This window comes from Falco peregrinus, chromosome 5 (genome assembly GCF_023634155.1).
Source record: "Falco peregrinus isolate bFalPer1 chromosome 5, bFalPer1.pri, whole genome shotgun sequence".
NCBI lineage: Eukaryota > Metazoa > Chordata > Aves > Falconiformes > Falconidae > Falco > Falco peregrinus.
In genome coordinates, this window is record NC_073725.1 from 53,838,065 (window position 1) to 53,857,447 (window position 19,383).

General features: G+C 36.8%; 1 protein-coding gene across 3 annotated transcripts in view; it reads left to right on the plus strand.

The window, feature by feature from the left end:
* The window catches only part of NCAPG2 (non-SMC condensin II complex subunit G2), a 48,535-nt gene that overhangs the window by 8,435 nt on the left and 20,717 nt on the right, over positions 1–19,383 (plus strand). For all 3 annotated transcript variants that reach the window (XR_008747347.1, XM_055804927.1, XM_055804926.1), the window contains exons 7-13: positions 4,311–4,405; positions 5,230–5,299; positions 5,994–6,080; positions 8,577–8,672; positions 13,505–13,630; positions 14,592–14,771; positions 15,832–15,984. Coding sequence is in view for 2 of the 3 variants with exons in the window: in XM_055804927.1 (XP_055660902.1) it covers positions 4,311–4,405; positions 5,230–5,299; positions 5,994–6,080; positions 8,577–8,672; positions 13,505–13,630; positions 14,592–14,771; positions 15,832–15,984 (807 nt within the window). In the remaining variant the exon portion in view is untranslated. The remainder of the gene's footprint in view (positions 1–4,310; positions 4,406–5,229; positions 5,300–5,993; positions 6,081–8,576; positions 8,673–13,504; positions 13,631–14,591; positions 14,772–15,831; positions 15,985–19,383) is intronic.

Genomic DNA, 19,383 nt, shown 5'->3' on the forward strand with positions numbered 1-19,383 from the left:
AGTTTTGTATGCCTGTCTCTTTCTAGGCAGATACAGAGAGTGCCTTACTACACTCTTTGCTCTGGCATGTGATCATTAGTGGTTTAAATCCTTAATCTTGAATCCTTAGCTTTGTAGCTAGAAGAATTGACTGAAAGTAACAGCTCCTGGCTGGGAGTTGAATTTGCATTCTGTTAGTCCATCCATTCCTTTCTGATAATAGTGAAAGATCTAGACCACTGTTTGTAAGTATAGGCTCTCATTTATTATGTCCAGTCTTATCCATTTTTTACATTTAACTACTGTTCTGGTTTCAGCTGGGGTGGAGTTAATAAAACACCTTCTTGCCACTCCTCCCTTCTGCCCAGGCTCAGCTTCACTCAGGGGTTCTCTATCTCCTTCTCCCCTGAGCAGTGCAGGGGATGGGGAATGGGGGTTTATGGTCAGTTTATTACATATTCTCTTCAGTTCCTCCCTCCTCACACTCTTCCACTGCTCCAGTGTGGGGTTCCACCCATGGAAGACAGTCCTTCACAAACTTTTCCAACATGAGTCTTTCCCACGGGCTGCAGTTCTTCACACACTGCTCCAGCGTGTATCCTTTCCACGGGGTGCAGCCCTACAGGAACAGACTGGTCTGGCATGGGTCCTCTGGGGGGCCAAAGGTCCTGCCAGCAAATCTGCTCCACTCAGGGCTCCTCTGTCTCCACAGGTCCTGCCAGGAGCCTGCTCTAGTCCAGGCTTTCTGTGGGGTCATAGCAACCTTGAGGTGCATCCCCCTCCTCCAGGGTGGTGTCTTAAGGTGGATATCTGTTCCACTGTGAACCTCTTTGGGCTGCAGGGGCACAGCCTGCCTCACCATGGGCTTTACCACAGGCTGCTGGCTGCTGGGAATCTCTGCTCCAGTGCCTGGAGCCGAGCTCCTCCTGCACTGGCCTGCATGGCTGCAGAGTTGTCTCACAGGCTCTCGCTTCTCTCTCCAGCTGCTGTTGCACAGCAGTTTTCCCCTTTTCTTAAATACATTACCCCAGAGGCCCAGCCAGCAGCAGGTCTCTCTTGGAGCCAGCTGGCATTGGCTGTCAGACATGGGGGACACTTCTAGCAGCTTCTCACAGAAGCCACCCCTGTAGTTCCCCCCCTACCAAAACCTTCCTACACAAACTGAATACACAAGTCGCTTTACATCTTTGAGGAAACTAGTTCAAAATAAAAGGGGAACCACAACCCATTCTGGAAAGACCCCAGGATAGGATTCAGTTACATTAGGTGTCTGAAACCAATTTATCCATCTACGCAGGAGCCTAATCAGTACAGGTCCTGGGAAAGCTTTAATTGCTTAAGTATAAGTGAACGACCTAAGTTGCTTCAGACATCCACATGGGGCTGGCACATAAAACACAGGATCTATTGCAATCTCTGCCTTCTGGAAAACATTCTAGGGACTTAAATATCCAAATTTAGATGTCTCAGTTTGTGAGGTGAAATCCAGCTTCGATATGTGAATTGCCAGTACAGATCCAGAATGGTAACTGCCTGGGATGTTTCTAGCTCTGCAGATAGGAGCTTGTGCCTTGAAATTCAAAGTATTCAAACGATTTTCCTGTTGCTATAAGACCATTGCACTTCTGTTGCAAGTCCTGCATGGGATTTTGCATTTTGAGGGGGTTTAGTTTTTGTGACAACCTACCTTGTGTGTTGTCTAGTTTCCCTGCCTGGCTCATTTCACTTATGGTAGATTTCTTGTAGCAATGTGTCTGACATGCCCCCAGTATTTCTGCTGGACCTTTTTTTCACATTCTGTGTCTATTTCTAAAATGCTAATAGCTGTACCAATTGTTAACGTGATGTATGAATTGCCTTGAGATGAAAACAAACTCCTATATATCAGGGCTAATATTCCCTTTAATGCCTGCAGGTTTGTTCTACAGTTCCTAAGAAAAGCATACATAATTATTTTCAGAGTACACATTTCGGAGTGTAGCTCCATAGCAGCTTAAGCTGATGTAACTCCGGGTTGCAGTGATCCTGTGTTGCCAAGGGCTAGCATTCCTATTTTCCTTTCTGCAGTATGAATGCTCAAGCAGCTGTGTCATGGATTGATTAAAGGAGGTAGCTGACCAAGTGTTTTTCATAGTAAGATTATTTTTCAGCCAGATTAACTGCCTGGGCTGGTTCATTGTATACAAGGATGAAGGGAAGGGAGGAATGTGGTTTTCTGGTTCTAGATCAGATTAAACTGGTACAGAATTTCACATTGAAGTCTCATTGCAAGTTCAGGGAGTTCAGGTTTTCTGCCTTCCCAGATGATGCCATTCAACACAGAGTAATATTTCTCAGAGGCTTATTTTCAGGGCGCATTAGCAGAGTGATCCTCTGAATTTATGTGTCTCTGTGATTTATGGAAACATTCTTGTTCAGATGGGGTTTCCAATCAAACAGCTGGAGAGCCCTGCAAAGCATATCTTATTGTGTTTTAGAGGTAAGCCTGTTCTCTCTTCTTCCTTGCTAATGTCAGAGTGTGTGTACAGCTGACAGTCACAGGTCCTATGTCCACAGCACAGCAGTACTGGATAATAAACACTGTTAATGCATTAACCCTAAAGATGACAAGTTTGTAATCTTATTCACTTGTCGCCAGTTTACCTTTCATGATACTGAGAATGTTGATAACTAATCATTTCAGATCCAGTGATTATAAGCAGCTGATTAAATCAGAGGCACTTACTATAATTTTCAGGGTCAATCTGCTGAAATCTAGCTTTCATGAATTCTTTTTTGCCTAAATTTGTGACTTTTCTTCATCTGCCTTGCTGTTGGGACTGTAGAAGTGATGAGTTTGCATTTGTTCTCATCTTTACTTTGCTGAGGGAGGGGCTGTAGTTCAAGACTCCATTGACCTTTTGGTTTGTTAGGGATGTTGATGGAAGAGTGCACCACTGGCACTCCAACGTACATATTATGCCACCAAAGTTGGAGATAACTGACTGCATTCAATTTTTTCTTTCTTGATAGAAGAAGCTCTCATTGACAACAGGAAGGATTCCATCACACCTGTAGACAAGGATCTTGACGTTGTATTTTGCCTTTAGGTCTTGATTTTTTTCAGATCTTCTGAATTTCTTCTTGACATGAAGGCATTAAAGCTATCAGTTCCATTAAAGGGCAGTGTCTACCTGTATATGCTTCCTTCCCTCTACCCCTGCTCTATGATATCCTAGCTCAAAGTGTCTGGTGTTCTTAGCCGTATTTTCTCTATTTTGTCATAGGTGCAGCTCTTGATGGAAGTGCCTTTGAAGCTCTGCTAGTTGTTCAGTGCACCTTTTGAACTTCTGCCAATGTGTTCTTTATTATTGCAGTTCCTTATTAATTTTCCTGACTTATTTTTGGCTAGAAAGCTAACGGGTACAAAGGACCCTTACAATTGACTGACTTATCCTTGTGTGATCAAACTTTTCAAAGTCTCAGAAGGTGGATGCCTTTACTTCATCTGTAAGATGAGCCAGAGTGAGGCTGTCTGTACAGATACTGCGTAAGGCTCTAATTCCATGGGCAGATCTTGCTGATTCCAGAAGAGCAATGGTTTATTTCTTCCATCCACAACCTTCCCCTGCCTTTTCTTGCAAAAAAATCTGTTGCTTATCAGATTTGTCATCTCTATTTCTGGCTTGCTAAAATGGAAGAAAACTGATTCAGGAAAACTTTTTTTTTTTTTTTTTTTTTCCTCTGTTTTCATGAACTGGAGCAGCTCCCTCCAGGAGGTTTGCAATATTACCTTTCATAAGGCAGTAGGAAAGGAATTGTCCTTGCTAATCAGAATATTTATTGTACTTGGTGGCCCAGCTGTTTTCTGTGGCTTTGTTCAAAAATGTTTCCATAGCCAATGCTGGCAGAGTTGTCATGCTATTTTATTTGTACCATCACCATTAATACAGTGTCATCCTGGAATGATATTGTACCTTCACAGAGCTCTGATGATGCAGCCTTGATGAGGGTCCTGAGTTGCACAGTCCCATGTCATTATGGAATGCTACTTAAAGTCACACCAAAGCAGAATGGATGTTGAAAAAAACGCAGGCAGATATATAATCCACATGTTCATTTGTTTTGCGTTTTCTCTACAGTATAAATAACAGTAATGCTTGAATTCTGTTTAAAAATTGAGAATCTCTTTTTTTCTGCAACAATTTTATCTGTGCTTTTTAAAATTAAAGGTGTAATTTCTTTTAATCTTTAAGCTCTGTATTTACTGATTTTTGAGGTGGCTTTTAAATTGTGTATTCTAATGGAGTTTGACTTTTTTTTTTATTATTCCTTTTTTCCCCTTCTAACAGGGAAGAAGATTCTTGAGCTTTTTATTTAGCTGGAATATAAACTTCATTAAAATGATACATGGAACTGTTAAAAACCAATTACAGTTCTTTCCAAGGTATGCATCATAGCTAAAGTTCTTAATGATCGTTAAGAGCTTGGCTAAAATCTTGTTTATCTCGCACTCTAAAGTACCTAGTATATGATAAAATATATCAGAATCCACAGACCTTCAAATCTGCTGAATGTAACTACTGAATTGTTTCAGCAACTTCATTTAATAGTTGCTCTGCACATGCCTATGTGTACAATTATAGGTGTATCAAAATGCTTATTTAGCATTAACTAAAGCCAATGAATTTCATATGAACTGTGCTGCCTTACTTGCAGTGTTTGTATGAGAATTGCATGTCCATTTCTCCTTCTCTAAGGTGTTGTTGTTTTTTCCTATGAGCAACCTCTAATTTAATTCAGTAAGATTCTAGAGACATTCTAAATAACAAGTGACTTGCAGGATCATAGCCTAAGAACTTGACTGACAGATGAAAAATATGCTTATAACAGAAGTAATTCTTCATACTAAAAACAGGTTTTCTAAATGCTTTCAGTTAGAATAATGTATACTTGTACATCATTATAATTATAAAGGCATTCATTATGAGAATAATGATAAAATATCTGTGCTGATATTTTGACTTTCCCACCATAAGAGATATTAACTTTTTTTTTAATAGTGCTTGGGTTCATTAACTAACAGTTAACTTTGTCTATAATAATCAGTGTAGACTTTAAAGATAATTTCTTCTAAAAATAATGTTGACGCACAGAATTAATAATAATAATATTGGTACTTACAAAAAATGTCATGTTGTTAACCCTATCTACGTACAATTCATAAAGTTAGGATGCTTGCTTGAAAATGTTTCCCATATGTTAATACAGATACTTGACGGAATACATTTCAGAAGTTTACTTCAGGGCCTGGAAGAAGGTGTCAGGAGAATTCATAGAGGTAATACTGTGCTTGAAATTTCATTTGGATTGTTTTGAATTTCAAGGTGGAGAAGATACATGACTTTTCAACCTCAGAAATGTTCGTAAGCAAGCATCAAGGAATGATTTTCCTAAGAAAGGGCCTCTTCAGTGCCGTCAAAGAATAACAGCATGTCATACTTTGAAAGTTTGCCCACTGTGATCAGCTTTGCTGCATTTAAACACCTCTAATTCTGCTGCTGAAATATTGGTTTGCACAACTATGCATATAAACAATGTTTTTTGTAAACACTAGTTATCTGACTTACTGAAGCTTTCATTCAGTATGTGCAAGTCTATATAATTGATAGCTTATGTATTTATCTAGGTTTTGTGGATTTCCATGGAGGTGATTAAAAGCATAATTACAGCATCATAACAATACTACAGCTAAATTTCAGATACCAAGTAACTCTTATTTATCACACAGAGTTGCTGTTGAATTCCAAACTTGGTTCTGAGAATTGGATTAATTGCGTATTGTGAAACTTTGAAAATAAATTTAAGCAGACAGAGGCCCCTAGCATGGAGAAATTGGGCCAAGCAGAAGCCAAGTAAGAAATAGTATAAAAAACTATTTTCAGTTGTTTGTTTTAGGGAAAAATGTAAGATGTTGCCCAGTCTCCTGTACTTATTATTGTTTTCACAGTAGCATGTGTGTGTTTGTACTGCAGGAACTTGAACATAACTGCATTCAAGATTTCATGCATCATGGTATTCATCTTCCCAAAAGTTCTTCTGTTCATTCTAAAGTTAGAGAGGTAAGCTCCTGTAAAGCATGATGTGAACTAGTAGCATCAAAATCAGATCAGTTACTATAAAGAGGAAAACTTCCATTTCATACTAAAATACTATACTAGATCTGCCTGGAATGGAATTATTTTCTTCAAAGCAGCCTGTATGGTGCAGTGGTTTGGATTTGTTGACTAAAACAGTGTAGGTAGCACACCAATGTTTTGGCTATTGGTCAGCAGTACTTCCATGATTTTCTCTTCTCCACTCTGTTTCCATAGGGAATAGGCTGGGGATGAGCAAGAAGTTGGGAGGGTCGGAGACAGCTGACCCAAACTGACTAAAGGCTTATTACATGCCATATAACATCATGCTCAGCAATAAAAACTGAGAAGTGGATTTTGGGGAGGTAGCCATTGCTTGGAGACTGGCTGGGCATTGGTGTACTTGTCGGAGGTGCGGAGTGATTGCATTTGCATCACTTGTTTTGGTTTTATTTACTTATTAAACTATCCATCCTAAACCCATGAGTTTTCTTGTTTTCTTCAGCTTCTCTCCCCTACTCCACCAGGAGGGGAATTGGTGAGTGGCTGCGTGGTGCTTAGCTGGTGACTAGGGCCAACTCACCACAAATACTGAAAAACAGCATATTCAGAGAAACAGTATTAGAACAAATTTAAGGAGGAACCTGCTTATAGTTTTGCACCAATTTTAGCTTTGGTGCTCAAAAGTAGAAATAAAAGGGGATTTTTCCAGAGTGCTGGAAATAGCTTTTGCAGTCCGTTGCTAAGCTTTTTTTTACCTAGAGAACTGACCTTTCCATAGCTGATCACAGGGATGAAAAGTCATAAGCTCCTTAAGGCAAATTTAATAGATGGGTCTGGAACTAAACGTGTTTTTTTCTTTTTATTATATATGGGTGGGTTGTATATATGTTTATAGGGACAAGCTTTGATTCAGTTACGGATTCTAGTTTTCTATCTGTGGCTTTTATTCATGAGCAGAATGTGAAGCAGAGTAAGTGCATAAACCTTTTTTAAGACAAGGCATTTGTATTTGATCTATGCCCCTTCACCTCCGGTGCTTTCTCCCAAATGTAGATGCTGGAGTGTATAGTATATGAAAGGTATACCTCATTATATCAGTATACGATCCGTGATTGGTTTTATTTTAGTTTGGTTTTTTAGGTTTTGGTTTGTTTTTAATCAAATGTAAATAGATTCTCATACCTGTAGTGTTCCCGTGTCATGTGATTCCTGATTGATGGAGTAGGTTTCTGACACAGCATTTCATCTTTTTCAGGTTCAGAAGCTCATGATCTTGAAAGAGGACAGTGATAGAAATAAATCTGTCTTTGAGTTGTGAAGAGAATGACTCTCAGAATAAATTTGAATGATGCATTGTTTTTCAGTATGCAAGAATTTGATTTTAAATGGTCCTTTAGAATTGAGAAGTTCCTATAGCACTTAGAGTAACCAACCCCAGTCACCTGAGCAAAGTTTGAGATATTTTATTGAAAGAGTGGGGAGAGAGGGGAAAGCAACACATATACCTCTCCCTTCTGAATTCAGAGTTCTGATTATAAAACCTTTGTCCATTTTGCCAGTATCTGATACTCGCTGTTCTAATATCATCTATTACAAAACAGTGATGGATCTAACCCGCAGTTAATGACAAATCAGTATTTTCATGTAGAAATAAGAGCTACATAGTCTCTTACAAATAATACAATGTCTTTACTTCAGTATATTTCAAAAAGAGAAAAGGGATTCTTCCACTATAGCATTGCTTCCTTAGATGCTATTCACAGGCTTCCCTGTCTAGCTGTAGTTGTGAATATCTGAAGTATTGATTACTAGAGGGTCAACTTCTTTGCAAAGATCAGTGTTTTGGGTGGAGGAATTACTTCTTGAGAAGTTACATGATGTCCTTTCTTATGGTCTTCTACTTTCCTTTTTCATCTGCTTAATTCAGAAACAAAAGTAAAAGGGACTTTATCTAACTAAGCACGGTTCTGAGTCACAAACAGTGCTGATACTTGCTTTTCATCAATGCATACAAAATACATTAAATTTGTAGATTTTTATTTGGATAACTCCAGTTACCAAATAATGTTTCTTTGTTTGTAACAGAGCAATGGCTTATTTACCTGTAGTTCATAATTACATGGTTTTGAAATATTTCTGCCAGGTACATTGAGTAGGTTTTTACTGTAACAAAAATGAGTGTGTGCTGTGAAACTCACTCTATAGCCATGACTTCATTTCTAAGTTGAAGAACTATATATAGATTTATTGAATCCATAAAGGTATAAAATGTGATATTTATTAGATCTATTTTATGATTTTTGAGAATGAAATAAATTACAGGGTCTATTAATACATCTAGTTTGGGGGTTTTTTTGTGTAGTATGGGAATGGCTTTGGTCTTTTATAAATGATAAAATGATGCAACTATGACATTTCTTGAATGTAGAAAGTACTGTTAAAAACGGGTTTTGAGATTGGTTGGTTTGTTTTTCTCAGATGCTGAGTTATTTTCATAAACAAAGTAAAGTTCGTGAAGGAGTTGAAGAAATGCTCTACAGATTGTATCAACCTATCCTCTGGAGAGCACTGAAGGTAATTATACTTTTCAGAAAATAGGACTGTCTTTCTCAAACTACTACATCTTGAGGTCCTGCCACAAGTTCTGTTTTTAATAATTGCTTTTACAACAAAATGGCTATGGCAAAAAAAATCTGTGTGTTTAGCATCTCGGCTGTAGCAGAGTAACTTCGCAAATTGTAATTAGGCATAGCTTGCAGAAAAATATTCTAATTTGTTAATATAATTTACTTCTGAAATTCAGTTCTGTTTATAGGTACACAGTGTACTTTCCAGGACTGCAGTAGATAGCAGCACTAACACTAAGTCTGGTATTCTGGTCGTCTTCGCAATTCAGGAATTTGGCGTAATATTGTATTCTGTTTTCCAAGATCTTTGGGTCTTGGAAATGGAGTGATGAGTGCTTTACTCCATCAAAGCCAGAAACGTTCAGAGAATGGTTCAGTCTCAACTTCTGGTTAATTACTGGCCTCGGAATACAGCTCAATTAATTTATTAGAGTAGTATTTTAGAAAACATTTTATTCTAGTTTAATAGTATGTACAGACATTCATGCTATGGATGTGCTTTTAATCAAGCATTCAGAATGAAATTTCTGACTTCTAGTACTTTTAAGGTAAGTGTGTATGTCTTCCTGTGGATTGCATGCACAGATGAAAGGGTACCTGCTGCAATTTACCTGCTCAGTTACACTCTGTGATTAAGATAGGCCAAGCTTCTTTCTTTGTGAACAGCTTTTATTTTGTCTGAAGTTATGAAATTCCTTTAGTTAGAACATACACATACATTTTTTTTTTTACAGCCAAATTAAGTGCTTTTGAAACATTCATTCAATTTTCTTTGTTTAAAATGAATTTTGAGTTACGGGAAAGAGTTGAGAGCTGTTTGGTTTCAAACAAGTAGAAGTGAGAGGGTGGAAAGACTCATTGGTAGACCAATATCTTGTTTGGCCTTACATTAAAGGTTGGATCCTATCCCTTTAGAATTAATATAAACAACTGTCATTCTGGATGATATATATATATATATATACATTCTCAGTGCAAGAGAGTAAGAGCTACAAAGCATGGCTTGTTTTAATTTCTACATTTCTGTCTCTAAAAAGAATATGGTTTTAAACTGATTTTTGATAGCATAGCAAAATTCCAGACTAGCATCTCGGAAACAATTTCAGGGTGTTTAGCAAAACATGGTATTCCATTCTTAAGGGAGCTGCTATTTGTAAATGAAGGCTAGTTTTCACTTTCCAAAGCCCAGGACTCAACTCAAATACAAGATTAGAGTACTTTGGAGGAACATTCTGTCAAACCTTACTAAATCTGCATAGGCTTGTTTGGAGAGATGTAACAGAATGGTTTGACTTGAGGAAAAAAGATTAATTATTGATTTGCAGCAAGACAGTGGGAGAAATTCCCAGTTCCAGAAGTGGTTCAAGTTTTTAACTGCAGCTATTCATAATTTGCACATCACTAATTGTTACATTGCTAGAACAAATTTGAATTTTAGGGATGTTTTGGTGGTGTTTGGTTGGATGGAGGTTTTTTCTTGGGTTTGGAATTTTTTTGTTTTTTTATCTTGACAGTTTCTACATATGTAGTTAAGCACTTCAAGCTTAGATGTTAACAGGCGTTATCAAATAGGTCATGGAGAATTTGTTTTAATACAGCAAAGCAGTCCAACTGTTGTGAACATAGATTTCAGAATGGTAAAGGAGGAATTGTAAAAAAAAGTAATGCAGCAGTAATATGAATCCTCTAATGATTGAGTGCAAGGAAAGATTCTGAATTCCAAATGATTTAGTACCGTATTTGTTATTGATGAAAGGAAATATGTGACTGAACATCAAAATTTGGCAATTTATTTTTGGGTAGGCCACTGTCTTGCTGTGTGGCTTTTGTATAGATAATTTTTCTTTTTTGTAGAGTACTGCTAAGTATCTGGCATTATTAAGATAACTGTTGCTGTGACTCTGAATCACCAGTAGTTTAAGACACAAAACTAAGAAGGGAAGCTTATAATTGTCCTTAGTGGTATGGATTCTGCTCCAAAGCTTGAAATACCAGTTTAATTTTAGATAACCCGTTTGGTGCTCCTGTTTTAGCCACTGTACAAATCAGTAATTTAATAGTGAAGAATAAATCTTGTTCTAGAACACTGGTTACAAAAGAGAAAGGGAATTCATAGAAGGACCTCTTTAGCCCTCCTTCTTGCAGAAAGGAAAAACACTTCAGTTGTAAGAATACAAAGGATTCCAGAATTGTTCATGTTGAAGCGACTTGATTTCACCTCTGAAATCCTTAAACTAAGAATGCATATTGGTAATGCATAGTTCTCTCTCTCTTCTTAAATTGCTTGTTCTGCAAATACCATGATCACACAAGATTCCTTTGTGGCTTTTACCTACATGTCTTTTATAAGCCTTTATGCAAGTTTAGGTTTTTATAATATAGGCCATTGTATAACTTCTTGATCTTTTTTTCATGTCTTCAGTATGAAAAGTAAGTTTCCTGCAAACATAGCAGAGATATTTGTGCAGCTATTGGTTATTAGTATAAAAAGCTGTATCAAGACAAATATATGGATATTTATTGTGAGATAAATAGTGATTAAGGTATTTCTTTTCAAGCTCAAAAAGTCAAGAACCACTCCTCCAGGAATTCAAGCTGCTGAAGGAAGTGATTCCTTTAAAGTGGTGTGTTTGGTTGGGTTTTTTTTTTTTAACATCTCCCACTTTTAAACTAACTTTTACTTGGGGGAAAAGTGTTTTAAATAATTGGAGGTGAATTTCAGGATTGTAAGACTAGATAAAACTTCAAAGAAAGCTCTGAAAATTAACTGAACTAAAATAATATTGTTTAAAAAGGTTGTGAAACTTCCTCAGGTTTTTTTTAAGTACAAGTTTAAAGAAACAAAGTCATTTAAATAACTGTAGGCCCCTCTTGCAGGGATAAGTCAATGTGGAATGAAATAGGATATGAATTTGAAGTCTTACATTCTGCGTCTGTGAAGACATTTACTCTGTTACAAGCTTGAATATGCAAATAATTTGGGATAAATTCCAATTAATTAAAGGCAGGAATTTAAACTGTGGGTACTCAGTTCAGAATTATAGTGATCCTAATGGAATTCATATAAGGCACTTAAAGTTTATGAAAATTAACTTTCTGGAATAGCAGTGGTAGGGGGGGTCTAAGTTATTGCAAAAAACCCACACTTGAATTAATTTTCACATGAAGTATTACCACAGAAGCGTTTATTTCACCCTGTATTTACATATTGACTTGTTATGCATTAATTCTTCAATATAAACAAGCTCAAAGTTAAAGGATTTTCTGTAGCTTTATAGGATTCAATTAATAATTATAATCTCTTCACTTTTAGACTTTTTGCATTATCCATGATAAATAAAGTAGAACACAAGTCCCGAACTAAATATATGGTCTGTGTTTGCCTTCATAGCATTAAATTTAGATTTACTATTAATCTTGTTAGTTTGAAGAATTTAGAATTTTTTGGTTGTACTCAGAGATGGGACCCACCGTATGAGGATCAGCCAAAAAGGGAAATACAAAACAAATCGTAAATGAAATAATTGTTGCTCTTTTGCATTTTTCTGGTTTTACTTGCCCTTAGTTTACTTAGTTCTAAATTTTACTTGATTATCCTAACTTTTCTTTTCCCTGCCTTTGATGTGAATGTCTCATGATAAGGGAAGAAGAAAATTGGAATTTGGAAATTAAAATAATCAGGAGATTCCCTGAACTGTCTCTTATCTTGCTGGTAAAATTAAGCCTACTTTACTTGTTTTATTACACTGTACATACACAATCTCATAAACACACACATATATATATTTACTTGTTTTAGCTTGGACCCAAAATCTGAACAATTCTTCCTTCCCTGTTCCTTCCAAGAGAAGTCAGCACAGGTTCTTATAATTTCACTGCTGGCTTTGATAGATAAAATGTAGTCTGATGGATAGATTTCAGATTTCTCCCAGAGATACCTTGAATTTCATTTTTTCTTCATTTCGTTGCCTGCTCTCTCTTTCCATCTTTTATGAGTCCACAGGGCCAATCTATTTTTCACTGACCGAGTGTCTAAATATATGCTTCTTTCATTTTTCTTTATATTTCTTTATATTCCTTATATTTGCAATGAGTATAATGTGTAGTGTAACACACTGAAAACTATTGCAAATGGTAAAACGTCTGAGGGTTATGAGGCTTGCCTTAGATTTTTGATGAGCAGCCTGGAGCTCAGAACATGGTCCTATTACTTATGTGCCTAAATGCAGAACTGAGTATGTTTATGTTGGATAGGTTAGTCTCCAGGCTTGATGGTACTTAGTTTCTAAATACTGTTTTCCTGAAGAAAGAGGCTTGAGCTTTTCATTTAAATCATGTCTCTTGACAGGCAATTTAATTAATTCAATCTCCTTGCATTGAAGATTCATGTATTCTGAAGAGGAGCTTTAAGGTGACCAAGAGAAATCCCAACTGCTTTTGATTTATTCTGCATTACAGAAAGCAGAAGGGCTCTGACTATGACTCTTCAGGGTCATTGAAGTTGCTATGCTTTGAAAGCTGATTGTACTAATAACTTGGGGTTTACTGAATGGGCAGAAATGTAAGGTAAAAAAAAATTAAATCATATGTTACTATAAGTTCTTCCATTATGTTACCGTAAGCTCTTCCAGGCATTTAAAAATCAATGTTTTCAATCTACTTAATCAAAAACACTTACTTGCTAAAAGTGTTTGGAGATTAGCATTTGACAGGTTATGCCTTTTGATATTAACAGTCTGTACTTTACTGAAAAAATATTTTTTTCCTTCATTGGAACAGGCCAGGAACTCAGAAGTTCGATCAAATGCAGCATTTTTGTTTGTTGATGCTTTTCCTGTTCGTAATCCCAGTTTTAACACTGAAGAGATGGACAATGAAATTCAGAAGCAGTTCGAAGAACTCTTTGTAAGTTTTTATGAAACTAAAATGTTAGAAATGAAACTTCCACCAAAGTTAACTCAAAAATAAGCTGTTGATGCAATCAAAATGTATGGAATTTCTGGATAGTACTCATAGGGAAATACAGGGCTGTGATGCAAAAAATATATAAATATAGAAAATATAAAAATAAACTAATATTTTAAATTCCTGTAGTATGTTGACAACAGATGACATGCACCATTTTCAGCTTTGAAAATGAAATATTTGGTATTGTTATCCATTAATCTGTGAATGAAAGAAGCTTTTGAAAGACTAGATGCATAATGAATCTTGGTCCTTACTTAACCTAGGACTGGTGAAGAGAGCTTTACATTTAATGTGTGAGCATTCCATGGAAGTTTAGTATTTAATGTGTAAGCATTCAATGGAAGTTTAGTACCGTATTACTAAATACTTCTGAAATAAAGTATAATGGAGAAAAACTAAAAAAACTCCTTACTGGTCTCTAGATGAGTAAAAATGGGCATAGTATTTTCATTAAGAAAATGTTTGGGAAATCCTGAGTATGGCCTTAAAATGTAAATACTGGGTAATTGAATGAATTTCAAAATTTTTATATTGTTGCATAGGAACAGTGGCCAATGTAAACTCATATGTAAATAGAAGTCTGAATATTTTTAATTAAGCCACAGATGCGGGACTTAATGTGAGCTATTTAAAAAACCCAAACCTTATTTCAAAAGTCCAATTAAAAAAAAATGTCCAGTGTTTTTCTTAATTTTGCTTCTGATTTAACTTTTCTAGTTTGCTTTATAATAAAATGACTTGAGGAACTAATAATATTACAGTTCTTTCATAGTATGATAATTTGCATAATGATTAAAATGTAATGGAATGCTATTTGTTCATGATAGGTTAATGTCAAACAGCAACAGGGCCACAATAATGCATATACTCACATTGTTGTTGTTCTGGTTTTTTTTAGAGTCTCTTAGAAGATCCTCACCCAGTTGTCCGCTCTACGGGGGTACTTGGAGTTACTCAGATAACATCCAGATACTGGGAGATGATTCCTGCAGCAATTCTTGCCGATCTTTTAAAAAAACTAACTGGAGAGCTGGCATATGATACAACATCTGCTGATGTCCGATGCTCTGTTTTTAAAGTAAATCCTTTTTTCTAAATTTAAAAATGATTAATGTCATTTTTATATTTTACTGGATGCACAGGTTTCTAGTATAGGCCACTTTAAGTCAAGGAGATGACTTATTCTGCAAAATGACTTAGGCAGTAAATTTCCTAATACACCCAAGTCTTACACATATTTTAGAACAGCCGCACATTTGGAATGAATAAATGCCTTTTAGAATAGTGACTCGCTTTGTGACTCTCAACCACTTTGTATTTCCAGTCTAATATACATTGTTTGGACCTGATGCAAGTTATTTTAGCTGTTAGAAATTATGTTTAGACTTGAAAATGTATGCAGGCAGGTTCCAGGCTGTTTCTATGTCACTGGTTTTAAGCCATGCCAAGACATGCCCATCCCAAGACGGTTATATTATAATGTCGTACCCCACTTTGTGTTTCTGAGGTTTGGGTGAATATAACTACATACTGTTTCTCTGGGATTGTCAGCCTTCCATGCATTGTTCAATATGGTAGGATTAGTTCACCTACATCTTTCTGGCATCTGGTAAATAACTAATAGCTTGGACAGAAAAATGAACTCCCTAAGTAGTATTTTCACTTAAAGATTTTGGGTTTGTGTCAATTCAGCCTTAAACTGGAGCTGTTTTCATGTTAATCCTCACTTGTCCCACTGTAGCTGCATGGGGGTCTATACTGGGTAAGCAGACATTTTAAAAATGTTTTAAATTGCTGGTTTAAAAATAACTTAGCAAAGAAAGACGTATTTTTAATCTGAAATTAACAGAGTGTAGGGAGCTGGTGGTGTTACCACAAAAAGTACACTGTACCATCAGGTAGAAGGCAAGACCATGGCCTCAGTGTAGATCTGAAGCTGATTAACTGAAAAGAGTTTACTGAATACACTTGACTGGCAATTTGAAATAACAGCAATTTTTACTAAGAGTATTATAAGAAAAATACGCATGCACGGTGTCTGTCCCTACTTAATTTAACCTCAGAGGTTTCATGGTCCATCTTTTTTAAAATCTACTCTTTAATTACATTTTTTTAAGCATAATTTTGTTATTTTGCAGTGCCTACCGATAATTTTGGACAACAAGCTAAGTCATCCATTACTGGAACAGCTCCTGCCAGCAGTCAAACACAGTCTTCATGACACTTCAGAGAAAGTACGAGTGGCATTTGTTGATACACTGCTGAAAATTAAGGCTACCAAGACTGCTAAGGTAGGATGACTGACACCTGATAAGTGACACTATAAATATCAAGAAGGAGATAAAATCAAGGCATTTATTTAAAAAAAAAAAGTGCTTTTTGAGACTACTGCAGTATTCCTAAAGGCAAAAATTACATGCTTTGATGTAGTAATACTTGTAATTTCAGTACATTTTCTCTGTACATTTAAGTGTGTAAGTGAGTTTATTTCCAAGACTTGTGGATTCTGTCCAGTGGATTAGTCACTTCTGTCCATTTAAAAGATTTTGATCCAAATGTAGATAGTAGTATAGAAGTACTTTTTTTTTCCAGTGATTTTTCATGAATTCTACTGAAATCATGGTATCCATGAAAAACCTTTTGGAATAAATAAATAAATTGTGATCAGTCCTGGTGAGCTTTCAGCCTTTCCTTAGCTGTTCTTCACGGAGACATTAACCACAGGAGAGAGCACTGTGTCTGGATACTACTACAGCAGTGATTTTATAGGCATGCTGGAAAGTTTGCTTTTTCGTTGAGCCAAGTACACTCTTCTCCTTTTCCACTCTTCCACTTTTGACTAGTTTGGGACTATTGGCAGTCCAGTAGCATCCCGGTGCTTGCCAGCTTTTTTTCTGTGCCTGCTGGTATCAAGCCCTCAGCAGACCTTTTTCCCAGCATGTTTTTGCCTTCTGCTCTTGTGGCCATGTCCAGGCAGAGCAGGACGTACAGCCACACTTCCAGCTGGCTAGCTCAACTCTGGCCTCTCTTACCTTCTAAATGCTTAATGCCTTTGCAGAGTTGTTTTTTTACTTTTATTTGCCTAATTTTCTAATTTCTATTTGTCTTTTGTTGGCATATCCTTTGGGATTTTGGCATCTTTTCATAGGATTTTGAACACACTTTGTGTTCTGCTGTGGGCTCTTGTTTAGGGGGTGTCACGGTCCACTCAGTGGACTCGTGATGCTTCGTTTACTATGATCTTGAAGCACAAAAATCAAGGTGACCACGCCAAGGGGTTATGCTTTGATAAAACTGCACAATTTTATCGTTTGCCCATAAAGCAGCAAGTGATAGTGACAGGGAGAGAAGGAAAGGTAAAGTAAAAAGAAAAGGAAAGAGGATGATAGCTACCACCATGGGTCCAAGGCATCCCTATGGTCCCAGGTCCAGGCAGCGTCCCGCTGATCTTTCTGATTGTCATGATCCTTGGTGGGGAAGATCTCCAGAGTTCAGTTGCTAAGGAGCCATCTTTTATGCCAGGCAACACACCTTGCTTCTCCTCTGGCCCATGGATTGTCACCAATCTCTGCTTTCTCGAGCAAGGTTACAATGCATGCCCACAAAGGGGTGCCCGAGGCTTGGTTTGCCTTAGGGGTGGGTAGCTTCAGACCAGGAGGTGTGTTTTTGTATTATAATGACATTAAAATGAAGAAAAGTTCACCTGAAGTTCAAGTTTTCTGGTTCGTTGCTACGCCAGTGGTTGTGATCCATCTTCTGGACAGTGGTTATGTGGCCTTAGCGAAATCGTTCCTTTCAATCCCAGGTGGCAGGGCATGGCACAGTACTCCTCGTGCCATGCAGTTCTTTCCCAGGGTCTTTGTGTCTTGGTGTCCATGCAGACTGTGTTCCGTCTCCAGGTTTCTGTTGGCAATACTGAGACAATATTGTTCTCTTTGGACCAACTCTTACAGGGGGATACTGTCCAGCTTTAGGCATCATAGCATCTTTGAGCTCTTTCTTCGCTTTCTGCTGTTAATTGTTTCCTAATTTCAATTTTATACTTTGTTTTAATCTTGGTTTTGTCTCTTGCTAAGCCTAATTATTAGGACATGCTTATCTTGTGCTAGGCACATATACTGTGTGAAGTCAGAGGTATATATCTCTGTTGTTCAGGAAAGAATTAAATAAATGTTTGATTTCTCAGATGTTTAAGGCTTCATTCCCCAAGGAGCACCTCTAACCCTAACAGGAGAGTTACCTACTTGCCAAATGTGTGCATTCCAGCTTAGATGACAGGACCTCAAAGATATTGGTTGAGATTAGACTAGCTCAGGACCTTCCAAATTCCCCAAAATATGCTCAGAAGACAAGATAAATGGGAGGCAATTTCTGAACTGAGAGCTTTTGGTTTCTTGCACACAGGTTCAGGATAAGAATTACATAAAATCAGGATAATAATACAGCAGCAAATTTAGTGCTTCCATAATACATACCTTAATGTGTTGATTAGGCAAGTCCACAAAAAATGTGAAATGGAGACAAACAATGCAAGTACAAGATATCATTCAGACTGTTGGTACAAAAAGTTTCCAGCAGGGTCCTAGTAGTGTTTGCACATCTCTTTGTTAATTTCAAGTGCAGCTGTACCTTTACTTAGACAATGGGTTCTGGTTGTTAAGATTATTGGAGATAGTTGGAGGAAGCAATTCAGAATTATAAATAAGTGGTAGTACTCTAAAAGGCAGCTTTTTTTTTTCCCCTGAAGTTTCTGCTTCAGCGGGTTTTAAAGCCAGGCTTTACCAGGTAAATCTGAGGTAGAATGGCAGAAGCAAAGTATCACTGACACTGGACCTCACACTGATGGTGCCTGTGTGTTAGGAGATGCATCACTTGGTTCACAGAATTAGCAGAAACAACAGAACTATTCTGCAAGTGTTGGAAGCTAGAATCTGAATCATGATTTCTATCGTTTTCTTGTGGTGTTTATTATTTTAAAAATACTCAACAAGCATGTTCTCCTAATAATCAGATTGTGTCATTTTCATAATCTTCCTGTGTATTTTTTAGTATTAATTTCTACATCACTTTGTAACCTCACAGCCACTCAGCACTTCTTGTACTGAGTTCTTACTCTTCATAAAATACAACACCTATACTTTAAAGGATTGGCACCTACAGTCATGATTTGATCTGTCAGTATCAGTTATCTGTATAGTGAAATATAACCCAGGTTTTTTTAGCTTGTATTCAATATCATCAATGCTTCAAATTGATTTTGTAACATTGTTATTTTGTGTACAGTCTTTTAAAAAAAGTATTCATGCTGCTGTTAAGTGTATAAAAAATTCTTGTTTGAAAGTTATTTGTTATTCAGTATGAAAGTTCAAGCAAACTATCTTTTCAGCTTTCCTGAATTACTCTGAATTTCTGCCATTAAAGACAGAGGAAAGAGATAATTCTCAACTGCAGGGATTGTTTTTTAGGTATTAATTAATTTTTTAGGCATAATGGGTATCTTCAATCTACTGTGAGCTTTATTTTTATGTAGAAAAAGATTCAGATCTCGCAAACAAAGGATCAGATTTACATAAAGGGAAAAAAAAATACTAAAAGTGTTAAATGTTTTGTCAGTAACTTCTCTTTATTTAAATGTCGCAATATAGATCTCTCTGGTAAGTCCTGGGAATACTTTAATGCTTTGCTCCAAG